At 29.8% G+C, this 14382-nt stretch overlaps 1 protein-coding gene and 1 non-coding gene across 2 annotated transcripts; both read left to right on the forward strand.

The window, feature by feature from the left end:
* Positions 1-7371: 7371 nt before the first annotated feature.
* On the forward strand, positions 7372-9508 carry LOC106788984. The gene is made up of 3 exons (XM_014752754.1): positions 7372-7441; positions 7870-8183; positions 9185-9508. Exons 1-3 carry the CDS (start codon positions 7372-7374, stop codon positions 9506-9508), a joined length of 708 nt encoding a protein of 235 aa, XP_014608240.1.
* A 1021-nt stretch (positions 9509-10529) lies between these two features.
* Positions 10530-10613, forward strand: Trnal-uaa. The gene has a single exon. It is a non-coding gene; the product is annotated as a tRNA-Leu (tRNA).
* Positions 10614-14382: the final 3769 nt, after the last annotated feature.

Genomic DNA, 14382 nt, shown 5'->3' on the forward strand with positions numbered 1-14382 from the left:
CATTCCTCGATCGAATAATTTTCTTTTTTTTTTTTATCTTTAGTATAGGATAAAAATAATTGCATTCGATGTCGAGCACTCGCAAAATGAAAGAAAATGTCTTCTCAATACGATCATAAACGTAAAATGATCTATGCATAATTCATAAGCACACATCATAGGACACACATCATCATCCCACCATACGATCTTTTTATTTATTGCATCTCTCGCCATCGATCATATTTTATTTGTCTTGTCGCGCGTTTGTTTTCCTTTTTTTTTTTTTTTTGTTTTTTTTTTTTATATTCTTCTTTCTCGATCTTACATTAGAGAAAGATAATTTTCGACTACCCCTTTTATCCAACAACAACCCACCCCCACCCCCCTCCCTATACACATATCGAGAACAAAAATTCGTACGCGAATTTATTTCTATGTTTTTTTTTCTTCCAAAAGGAAAAAAAAAAATCGAATAATAAATTATTTCTCTCTCTCACTCTCTCTTTGTTTATTTTTTTTTTTAATTATTTTTTTTATAGGCTTGCTTTAAATTTTTTTGTTGTCACTACTAGAGGACCAGTATTAAATGATTAACACTTCGAAACAGTATTATAATTAATATAACGTAATAAATAATAATAATAATAATAATAATAGGGATATATTAATAATAATTTTGATGCACAGAGAGACTTATCGATCGATTTTAAGAAAAATTTGCGATTAATAAGGCACTCACCTGGGAATCACTTAGCCATCCGTATACATATACATACATATATGTATATATGTATACACTTATTTCTTCTTTTCTATTTTTTCTTCTTTTTTTTTTAATTTTTTTTCTATTTCTTCTTCTTTACTTTCTCGTTTTTTTTATTTTATTTTATATATAATCACGAGAGAGCACACGTACGTTCAAAAACATTAACTCTTTGCGAAATGTTACTGAAAGATGTATTGAGAATTGAAGTAGAAAAAAAAAAAAGAAAAAAAATAATAATCTTAAGAGAGAATTTCGAAAATATTTCACGAGTTTCTTTCTTATCTTATTTTATTTCTATCTATCTTTCTTTGAGTATTATATTTGTATCTTCGTTAAATTATATCGAGTATACTTGTTTTGCGTATTTATTCGACAAAGTACAAGCACACATTTACAACTAATCGCAAGGAATATTCATAATTATTTAAATAACGAAAGGAAAGTTTTCTCCCAACAATTTTTGTAACAGACAGAATTCATATTTTATTTAACTTTCGAATCAATTCAAATTTGATTTGTTAAAAAGAATATTCGAATATTATTGTATATAATTGATCACGAGAATTAGTATACGTATCTAGGGTAAAATGTATAATGAAAAATACAATAATTATATTTTGTGTGAATAGTATCTAATCGAAAATTAATTTAAAAAGAAAATGAGTAATATCAAATAATATTTTTCTAAAACAATGATAATTTACATTCATTTCAATCAACAACAAATATAATTAGAAAATTCAAATATATATTTCTGCTCATAAAAATATCGAAACAATCAAAACATAATATTGCATTTCAAATATAAATTAATTTAAATATAAATTGAAAATAACGAATATTTTTTATGATTTCGTTGTAAACGTGTTCAAATAATAAACGCATCGTTCTCTCGCGATAATAATAAAAAAAAAAACGTAAGAAAAACAAAAAAAAAGGAACAAGTAAACCTATAAATCATTCCATATATCAGATCAGTCCAAAAATTCGTGCACATTTTGCATTCCAAGTTTGAATACTTTTCTATTCTTTGTTTAAATGACGAAAGATTATCCCATAAGATGAAAATGCATCTTATCTGCGATCTGATTTACAGTTAAATGTGTGGTTCTAATTCCATAAGATTTTTTTCAGAAATTGACATACATGTTAATGAATTTTTGAACTGACTTGATATTTCGAATTTATGGAAAGAAAAAAAAAGTAACTTAATTTATTGTAGCTTTAAACGTCTGCGGGCGAAAGCTTGATGTTAGCTGTGATATCCCCGAGCGTAAGCGGACAGTGAACAGTTCCTACGTTGTATACATAGGTACATGTATATAAGTATATCATCGTATATAGTCGAACACGTACCATACATATTTAACTTAAACATTAGATTATTTTCCATATTTTATCTCATTTATTTAATGTTTCTTATTTTCTTCTATTATTCCTATTTTCCACAATAGAATCTCTTTCTTCATTGCGAACATGACAACAATTGTATCTATCTTAACTTGTGTACTTACTTTTGTTTCCTATTCCTTACTTTTCTATCTTTTTAAAAAAATAATATTCTAAGTAGTATTAGTAGATGATAAATTATATTAACATTAGATTTACGGACTGAGTCAATTAGATTTATTAAATATTTGATAAAACTTTTATTATTTTTTTAAAAACATATGTGAATATTAAAGTATTAATTCTTCGTTCAAATTATGTTTGTAAATTATTGAAAAATTAATGAACGAAACATTCGTAAATCTAATGTTAACGAATCGAAAATTGATTTTTGAGGGAAGAAATAAGAAACAGAAAATTATGCTGAATTTTATTTTACTGTTTTTTTTTTTCTCTTTTTTGGTATACGTACCTTTTGAAAGGTACAACGTTTTGTTTGAAAAACTGATTTCTTATTTCTCAATTCTTCTTGACTTTTCATTCCATTATTTCATACTATCCCTTACGACTTTCATATTCGTACTTATTTAGTAATAAAATTAATGGCAAACTTTTTCAAGATCGAGTTAAGCGAGGCTCGCATAGTATAATTCATAAGAATTTTAGGAAAAAGTATTTTCGTATTTTTTAAAGTGGTTAATTAATTAAACGAATTAATGTGTGCGTGGTATATTGGACGGTGCGATATGCGTAAAAATATTTTACGGTCAAAATTTTTACGCGTTAACTGTCTCACACACACAACACACACACACACACGTATTATTACTTTTAATATATATATATATTTTTTTTTTGTCTATATCTTATGTATTATTTTGCTGCGTTAACATTATATCGAGTATACACGTACTTTATATATATTTATTCGACGTACAAGCATACTTACATAATGTCTTTAATCTATTATATTATTATATCACGTTACCACATCGCATATATTATTTATTTGTCATCCTTCTTAATTTTTTTTTTTGTTTCTGTCTCCTTCTTTTTTTTATTATTTGTGTATAATCGTCTCGAATATTAAATTCAACGTTCTTTTTTACTACTGTAAATTATAAACGAGTGAATTCTTTAACAAGTTGACTTTTTTTTCTCTCTCTCTCTCTCCACCTCAAAACCCCATTTTTTCCCATGCATTGCATTTTTATATACAATATTCGGTTGGCATGAAAGTACTTGCGGATTTTTTTGTACTTGTAATGAACTTTAATCTATGATGTTTAGTCCATTTTGTTCGATGACAACTTGAAAATTCCACGCTCGTAGAAAGTCTGATCATTTTCGGCCAAAAACTGAAGTAAGTGCGATTTTACAGCGTCATCGTCATTAAAAGTTTTACCACGAAGGGAGTTGTCCAGAGATCGAAATAAGTGGCAATCCGATGGTGCAAGATCAGGGCTATATGATGGGTGTAACATCAATTCCCAACCAATATCCATCAATTTTTTCCGAGTGGCCAAAGTTGTGTGCRGCCTAGCATTGTCCTGGTGGAAAATGACACCTTTGCGATTGACCAATTCTGGTCGCTTTTCCTTGACTGCTGCATTTAATTTGTCCAGTTGCCGACAGTAGACCTCCGAATTAATGGTTTGGTTCCTTGGAGTCAGCTCAAAATACACCGGACCTTTCCAATCCCACCAAATTGAGAGCAGAATCTTCTTTTGTGTGATATTTGCCTTTGAAGTGGTTTGGGATGACTCATTAGGCGTGCACCACGATCGTTTTCGATTGACATTGTTGTACACAATCCACTTTTCGTCTCCAGTGATGATTCGTTTTAAAAACGGATCGAATTCATTTCGTTTAAGCAATAAATCGCAAACGTTGATACGCTGTGTCAGATGAATTTCTTTCAAATCGTGCGGAACCCAAATATCCAGCTTCTTAACGAGCCCAACACGTTTTAAATGATTCTCAATGGTTGTATGTAAAACATTTACCTTCTCTGCATCCTCCCATGTAGTTACGTGACGATCTGCTTCGATGATTGTTTTGATTTCATCCTCATTCAGCTTAACTGGTCGACCTGAACGTTGGTTATCTTTAAGAGAAAAATCTCCAGAACGGAATTTTTCAAACCAATTTTGGCATTGTCTTTCTTTAAGGGCTTCATCACCATACACATCCCGTATCTTTTTTGCGGCTTGCCTTGCGTTCTTTCCTATACGGAAATAATAAAGCAAGATATGGCGAAAATGTTCAGTTTTGCACTCCATATTAATATTCAAATAAAGAAATAACATTAAGATAATATCTGCGCAATGATTTCATAACGTTAAGTAAGGATTACAGATAACATATATAATAAAAAGAAAATCGTAACATTAACGAGCATTATAAAAATGGGAGTGAGACATCTATAATCAAAATACGCAATTACTTTCTTGCCAGCCCAATATATAATATTAAGGTGTAGAACCATAAGTAAACAATTCTTTTTTATGTCTTTAATTTTTGTATCGATTGAAGAGAGGAAACATCTATTAAATATATATATATATTTGTTTTTCTCTGTATGCGTGTGTTCTTTTTTCTCATGCATATATATAGAAACCGTTGCAACATTCGATTTCAATTTGAATCGAATTCTACGCGGAAAACATGAATCTCATGCGACTCGTTCGTTCTTGATAACGAACCAACGAACAAATCGAACGTCTGGCCACCAAAACATGTAAGTTTAATCCGAGTTTGTCGGTTTCGCATGATCGTAAATGATGTTGCAATAAGGTCGCGTAAGGCGTTCGTGCGTGAAAATAACGCGTCAGGTCTGCCGTGTGTTTTAATAATAATAATAATAATAAAAAAGATATATATATAATAATAATTATTTTAACACGTTTAAATATGAATTTTTAAATAATCTTTAGACTTTTTCTTGTTTATTTTTTATTTTTTTTAAATAATATTCTATAGTTCTACGCCTACTACGATGATCATCGTGTAGAACACGCATCCTAGGACACGTGTAGGCATAATGTCAAATTGAACTTTTCAAATTACATCCTATAAATGACGTTTATTTATCATTTTGTGTTAAGTTCAACACGTAATAGTCATTTATTCTTCGATCGTATCGAAATGATTAAACAATATCGATTGGACAAACCATTTACAGGAGTACCGAAATAGTAATAGGAGTTCACGTTCTAACAGGAAGTAGATATTAAACATTACTACGATGTCTGATACCTTGATTACGTTTAACAACATTTTTACAACAAATTACAATTTGTAAAAAAAAAAAAGAAAAAAAATTAAATACAAATAAAAACGACAATAAAATTCATCGATCGATTCACGACACACATATCGATAAGAATAAAATATATTTCTTTTTTTTTTCTTCTGACGATATATATTGCACCACGGTAATTTTTAATCCGTATCCCATTTTGTTCTTTTTTCCTACAATGATCAAGATCAGATAAAAATCGATAAAGATCTAAACACCACTCCCAATTTATTCCTCGTTCAAAATTAATCGCAATGATATTTATTTTCTTGTATTACGAATCGGCAATAAAGGATATCGAAAGAATCGTTGTTGCATTCAAATGCACAAAATCAATCAACCAACCAACCAGTCAGTCAACCACGTGACTTTTTATTACTATCATTAAAAATATACTATTTCATACTAATAGCAATCGTTCGTTTATTTTTCCATGACCTTGATAAACAACCACGAATACGGGGAAATAATAAGACGCATTCCTCTCTCTCTCTCTCTCTTTCTTTCATTTTTTTTTCTCACATCTTGTGCTTAATCCGGCGTGAGAGAATCTAATCTTAGTTCGGTGATCTTCATAAGTATCTAATTATAGTATCTCCTTATATGGATCGTGTCCTACACGTGAAGTGTCTAAGCGAGTTAGAACAACACTACGTCGTACGACGTATTTCAGCTTACGTCGAACTTCATTCACAACTTTTTTTTTTCTCCCATATTGTGAATCTTACTTTTTCGTATCGGGGTAAAATTATTGACCATTTTATTTGACGTCAGATTTTTTCTTCGGCAAAATGATATTTAACGTTAAATCTAAGCAAATGTTTCGCGTACGCATTATTTTTATAATATTTTTTATTGATTATTATTTATAATTAATATTATTAACAAAGGCCAATATACGATACCAAAAGTTTAAATTTGATTCAACATTCGATGGATAAATAATATTTTTACATGGGATATAATTTGAATCCTATTTTTTTGTCTCTCACACACATACACACCTTTCTTGACTATTACAAATTTTGAAGAGATAATAATAAATGCTTCTGGTGTTATCCGATTATTCATTTTATTATCATTTGTTAAGTATCATATTTTTTGTATTTTTATAAGAATATTTTTGATTGCAAAAGACACAGCGTTTCGTAACTCCCACACACCCATCAACCCCCCTCCTTACCGATTCCAAAGTCTTAACATTTGTGTTATTATTTTTATTCTCTTTCACCATTTCGGATATCGAGATCAGAATCGTGGTGGGTTGATTCTCAGTGGTGACAACGAGTTTGGTCGGGGCGTTTCTTCGTGGCTTTCCCATTTGAATCACAAAGTCAACAAATCGTTGTTTGCGTCTGTAGAACTTGCCGGACGAAAGATTTTAGCCGATAGGTTGTACTATATTTTAGAATATGATCGTTTCGAACCGGTACGGAACAGTAAAACCCGTGACTGTATAAGTCGGCCGATGATTACTTCGAAGAAAATCGATATGTCTATAAAACTTCAACGAAATCCATAGAAAATTCATTGGGTTACTAAACGGCGTCATAACGGATACATTTGGATAATCATTTCTGCACGTATACCTTTTTTCAAGTATCTCTCGCGAAAGGAATACCGAAAAGTTGTTAGTCTACTCTGAAAACACCGTATTTTTATATTTTTTTTTTATGCGTAGAAGAAAACAAGGGGGAAGGGATTCCGAAATTTGTACATATCCAAGTTGTTTAATACAATTTGAAAACTTGTTTCTAAATATATTTAAGAACAAACCTAACGAAATATTTAACAAATCGCATTAGCAAAAATTGTTATTTGAAATATAGACGAAATTGTGCGTTTACCATTTAGCAATGATCTTTTCAAACATATTGGCCTATGTTACGAAGAAGATTTAAAGAAAATGAAACTTAGTATAGGCGAATAAGCAATGGACAAAAGATTTCCGGCCACCCTGGCAAGTGCGGCCTGTTGGGCCGTACGAGACGTCAAACGTGCGTGTACGTACGTTCGATTGTTTACACAATCCCATATATAAGGAGTAAGGAGTAGGGTTTGACAATCTCAGTTGAAGATTTCACAGCAATCGTGAACAACGGTGTCGAGAGTTGGACGAGCTAACTATACATACATATATACATACATATCGTTAATCCTTTTGACATATTCCTGCATTCTTCAAAAAGAAAACCGAAAAAAAGAAATCTTTACTATATATCAAAACGTGAAGATAAGAAAAAATTCTACCTCGTTTCGAATCGTTTGATATATTAAACAACAAAACAAATTTCCAAGCTTAAAAAATCAAAGTGAACGTTATTTCAATCTTGTCACATTATATATAAGAAGAAGTGTGATTGTTCAACACAGTGAGATCAAACAAATATGATATTCGAAAAATCTTCCATATTCATTGCTCTTTTCGTAGCAACGGTCGTGATTGCAGCACCGAATAATAGAAACGTCAGATACGTGACGGATATTCCACCATGGTACCTGCCGTGCGGTGATGTTATCGACCAAGGTTTCGATGCTGACTCCCAGCAGGAGTTAGGCTCGATCTTGAGCCGTTTAAAATTGCAGCATAAGATCACGTTGCAGGATTATCTAAATCACGATTACGAATATCTGTACAATCGCGTTAGAATCGGCGTTCACGAACATCAATACATACCTAATTGGATACCAGGGAAAAAGGATTCTAATTATATCAGGAGACTCGGAAAAAGCAGTCAGCAAACGGTAATAATCATGTTTAGAATATTACAACTAATAAATAGTACTTGCTCGTTGACTTGTATCGATTAGTGTATTAAAAATCAATGAATTCTATACATACATGCATTTCTTATCGATCAAATGTTTTTCAAAAAAAAAACACGGACTCGTATTTAAAATCTCTAGTATCTATATTAACGATAGTAAATGCAATACGAAGATAGGTAGGTAAAGTAGATATAACCGAACGAGTAAAAGTAAAAAAGCTTTCACGGAACGGATATAACATGTTAGTTTGCAAATCGTATCTTAGTTGTTGTTGGTACAACGTGCAATATCACCCGTGCACTCTATTGCAATTGATTAACGCAACGTTAAATAACAAATTTTAATGAGACGGTAATTATTATAAAGTAGCAGGATAGTAGGAACGCGTGCGATCGTTTCACCGGTTTGTGAGTACTCGCGTGTGTTTATATGTGTGTGTGTGTATTGCGTGCGCATAACGTAGAGAAACGTCGTCGTGACGACGACGACAACGACGACGATGATGACTGCAACTGTTTCTCATGTTAGCCGGGTCGAACTGCTCCGTAATCATGCTCGTCTGTTTCCTCGATGTGAGCGTACTGATAAAAGCCACAACTTAACCGATAATACGTTTACTACCCGTCTACGTGCTTATCCTTCCACTGTTTATTGCATGTATTGCAACGTAGATGCTTTACCATTCCCCCCTTTCCTTTCATCCAGACCCCAACAAACGTTTGAGTGCACCCCCTTCAACACCACCACCACAATTCTGTTCTTTATCTCTAACATACTCTTGAATTCTTACAAAGCTTCATTCATCGATTCGTTTATCCAAGCTGCACCACGCGCTAACTTTCTTGATGATAACAATGAAAGACTGAAATTTGTAAGAAAGGGTGGGAGTAAGAAAAAAGTGTCAACGAGCAAGCAAGCAAACAAATGTTTTTATTTAAATTGTTATATTTAACTTGTTACCTTGTCATCTGTTACAGATCCTTAATCATTTGCCAAAGTTACACATGGATTTACAAAAGTTTGCTATTGCATTTGAAGAATTGGTAGGAGACGAACCCATATCGAAAACCCATGATGCATTGAAGGCTACGCAAGCTCATATTTTGAGTATGTTGTGCGAAGTTGAGAGTACTATTGCAGATCTTCCTTCGATACGTTTACCACAACGTATTGAAAGAAGTATCATGAATCAAATTGAAAGGGATCCGGTTGACGATACTAGAAGACTCATTCGCGATTGGGGTGTTTTAATTAAATACAAAGATTATCTTCACGCTTGGAGACGCGTATTCGATTATTAAATTGAACGTTATGTATTTTATGTTTCTATACGTGTGTATGTGTGTTAAATGAAGGATGCGCGAATTCGTAGGGTTTCTTCGAAAAGGAAGAAATTTGATTTAAAAAAAAACGATACGGACGGTTGATAAACAAACAAACAAAAAATACGCTGATATAGATTAATTTAGGAATTATCCGTCGAGTGTTCATAATCGATATCGAACATCGAAAAATTTACACAAATACTATACGTATAGGTTAGATTAGTTTATTTCTTTTTTTTTTTAATTTATTTATTTATTAACTTATTGAATTTTTTTTTACTTTGTTCACATTCACAAGAACGATTATTTATTATTATTATTAATATTATTTATTTATTGTCTACGGAATCGAAGCTAAGTTATTTATATGATAAATTATTTATTTATTATTGCCTGAAACAAGAAAACAGGACTTTAATGTTTTAGTTAAAAAATAATTGTAGGGCTGCCTGAACAATGTGATACTTATTTTATCACCATAGTATACTTTTGACTACGGATTATATTTATTGTTCATAAAAGACATTGTTTTATATTATGCAAGAACGTTGGATTAAATTCAACGTTCTGAGAATGACTAAATATTTGTATTATTAATGACAAACCGATAAGATATATTGTGATATATCTAATTATGTTTGTATTTTTTATACGAAGAATTTAATAAGAAATAATAAGACATTTTAATAGCAAATGGTAATTTACTCTATCATTTACTTTATCCCTTTGCGAATTTTATATTATTTATCATTATTTTTATTATACACATTCATATTATAGTACAATTTTTTATTGATATTAGTAACAACTGATTAAAATTAAAATAAACATTAATATATAATTCATATTGGTATATATATATACCCATTTCATATGTTATACGAATTTACGATATAAATATTGTTTTTTACATTCAATTTGCAATGATTATTATTATTTTATTCCAATGAAATATTTCTAGGCTTGTATAATATTATAAAACAGTGCCCCTCATCGAGCTAGGTTGGCCGAGCGGTCTAAGGCGCCAGATTTAAGTTCTGGTTCCCACATGGGAGCGTGGGTTCGAACCCCACACCTGGCAATTCCGATTGTTCCTATTTTTTTTTTTTTCTTTAAAGGATAATTATAAATAAATTATATTCATTTTAATTTCGTTATATATCACGATAAGAATTTTCTATTATTTTTGTTAAATTTTAAACAGATATTTTGTCGATTAACATTTCAAAAGATTTTCTTTATTTTATAAAAATATTGGTAATTAGTAAAAAAAAGAAACAAGTATTGATGTACCTAGTCATTTAAATAATTATAACTAAAAATTCAGATTTTATCATTTATTTATACTTTCATATGAAAATGAAACAATTATAGTATCGATCGAAGCATTATTTATTGTTTAATAATCAAATATTACTATGGGGTATATTATAAATAATTTGAAGTAAATGATATAAAAATTAACAATAATTGTACCTTTGTAATAACACATGAATCTAGAAAGTAGTAATAATTTTGAAAAAAAACATAAGAAATTGTATGAATTATGTTTATTCAGATTTGGAACTTAGTCAGATATTTTCACAGCTTTTAAATCGTGATAAATTTAACAATTTTCCAGAAAATCGAACTTTGTATTAGAAGATCATCATTTAATAAGAAGTAATAGATTTTTCGTGCCACCTTCGTTAACTTCATGTTATCCTGTTAACATATTCCTTTCGTGATATTTCCCAAAATTTTCCCCTCACTTTAGATGTTATTTAAGAAAAACATCATGTTAAGGATGTATAAATTACTTTTTGTAGTACCTCCTTAATCTTTATGTCTTTGAAGTTAATAAATTTACTTCTGGCATATATCAGATGCTTGCTTACCTTTATAGAATAAAAAACAGTTTCATGGTGAAAGAATTTAAAAGTTGATAACTTACCATCAATTCATTGTTTATTATCAATCGATAATTTACCAAGAATTGATAGATTAACAATAAAGCAATTTTCAATTCAAAAAATGATAGAAATTTCTATTTTTTCGAATGTTGGTAACAGTGTTCAGTCGGTAATTTACCTATAGAATACCAGAAATTGAAGTGAGAGTAAGTTACTTTAAGGTACATAGTAGAAGCTCAGGGGACCACTTTTCGCGTAAGCACATTCATTGTAAGTATAAAAAATATTGACATGAACGTTTCAAAGATATGACTGATATGTGTGAAAGGTACATACTTTACAGCATTGCATTYTCTTRAATTTTATGTAGCTTAAATACGAGACTTTAAGTTTAGCAAAGTATTCTACGCGTAGGGGAAAGAGTATTCTTTAATTAAATTTAAGGTTCATTGAGATAAGTTCACTCTAAGTATAAAAAATATTTACCTAAACTTTTCGAAACAATAGCAAAGTTGCACAATTTAGAGCACTGCATTTTTGAAATTTCCTAAACTTTACATCCTAAATTTAGAATCCATCAAAGTATTCTGCGCGTAAAAAAAAGAGAGTCCTTTAATTAAATATAAGATTCATTAAAATCTAATAACTCTAAGTATAATAAATATTTACACAAACTTTTCATAGAAATTGCAAAGAGGCACTGTTTACAGCATTGCATTCTCAAAAATTTTAGGAAACTTTGCATATCGATTTATACCTCGAATAAGTATTCCACGYGTAGAAAAAAGAGAGTCCTTTAATTAAATATAAGATTCATTAAAATCTAATTACTCTAAGTATAAAAAATATTTACCAAAACTTTTTAAAGAAATAGCAAAGCAGTACAATTTAGAGCATTGCATTCTCTGACATTTTCTAAACTTTACATGCAAAAATTATAACTCGACAAAGTATTCTACGCGTAGAAAAAAGAGTGTACTTTAATTAAATATAAGATTCATTAAAATCTAATTACTCTAAGTATAAAAAATGTTTACTCAAACTTTGAAAAGAAATTTCAAAAATGCATCATTTACAGTATTGCATTTTTCGACATTTTATGAACATATTGTCTCGTTTGATTCTTATCTTTGTCTAAGCAAGTCTTTCTTTTTCTTTATATACATTTAATTGTATTGATCGTTAATACATATAAAAATGAAAAGTAAATACACATGTTAGAAAATAAAGTCCTACAATTAAAAAACAGTGTGAGAATGTATTGAGTGCTACTTTTTTGTTGATGTATTCTTTTGTATTTTTTAAAATAGACTTTTATTTATTTCCTTGTGTCCTTATCAAGATTTTTTTTATATAATATTCTAATTAATATAATATCCTTATTCCTTTTATCCATTTAATATACAGATACTAATTACTTTATAATGTTTTTAATAACTTTTATACATTTGCAGGTAACACACTGGCCAAATGACAATTTTTTAATGTCACTTTCATTTCATATACATATGTACATAAATTCGCGTCCTGTTTTTTTTGATACTTTAATTTTTTTTATTACAATCTATTTACAGACTCGCAAGTATTTGGTTTTTTAGAAAAGTGCAGCATTGATTTGGCTAGTTTTACATTCGTATATACTTTCTAATCTTTATATATATATTAAATACATATATAAAAGATATACTTGGCAATTTAGTCAATACTTTTTTAGCATTTGAACAAAAATCTCAGCTTTTTTCTATTACACCAATAAGCTCGAATAATATATTATACTTTTTTAATCGATACATAATTATACATTCTCATACTAATGTATTATTTTATTTGTAGTTTATTTAATATATAACATATTTAACGTATTATATATAGCTTATTGATTTTTATGTTTACGTTTATCCATACTAATGATCAAATACGTTTGAATGTACGGATAGAAAAAGAAAGACTTGCGAAGACAAAGATAAGAATCAAACGAGACAAGCCTCAGCTGTGTGTACACGTGATCTTTCATCTAGTATGCATAGAAAAACATTTAGGCACTGCCTTATAAGGTAAATAGGTGGGGAGAGGTGACTCGACTACGTCATCAGCTCACTTTGTTTCCGGACAGCGGTGTGTCAGGTATCAACTAGTTCTGCTCCGTGTAAGTAATTATTACTGTCTAATTAATTAATATTTCATTACAAAATTTGATATCTAATTAAATCTCATTTGATTTACAGATTGATACAGTCAATCGATGGTGTGAATGCATTGACATTAGGTAAGATGATCTTTAATTAGAATTATATGATTTTAGATTTTTCCATGGTTTCACACAAATTTTTGCAATAATCTGTCATTCTTTTTATGGTTTCAGAAACACGTATGCAATCATCCCATTCTTTCCACCCTCTCAGAAAGACGTTCACCATCGTTCCATGGAGATTATACTAATCAATGGTGGAATACTGATACAACTGCATACATATACGTGCAAGTACATTTATTTATTTGTTTTCTTTCATTTTATAATGGATCTCCAACGCAGCAACCTCCCCGTGGTGAGATCCGGTAATCGATATTGCTTACGGTGTTCATAAAATTTGTATGGTGCAACGTAAGCACTGTCGGGCCAATGGCTGACGTTCGATGCATTAGAAAATTTTAACTTCTCTTTTTTAATTTAATTCTAATGCAAATGAAATGATATATTGAATTAATTATTTAAATACGCGTGTGCAATTGTTGTTTAAATTTTATTATTTTATATTTCTTATATTATATTATATTAAATTTACATAAATAATTCAAGACACATTCAATCGATTGTAATTAATTGTTCTAATATTTATTTATAAATATTGTACTTTGTTTAATTTTACAGTAATGCTATATCTATACTGTTCTATAAATATTAACGCAATTAGTATACTTCTGTAAAAATAACCTAATTAGGATTAAATGAATTTTTTG

The sequence above is a fragment of the Polistes canadensis genome, unplaced genomic scaffold, assembly GCF_001313835.1.
Source record: "Polistes canadensis isolate GaletaPanama2010 unplaced genomic scaffold, ASM131383v1 scaffold_159, whole genome shotgun sequence".
Taxonomy (NCBI): Eukaryota; Metazoa; Arthropoda; class Insecta; order Hymenoptera; family Vespidae; genus Polistes; species Polistes canadensis.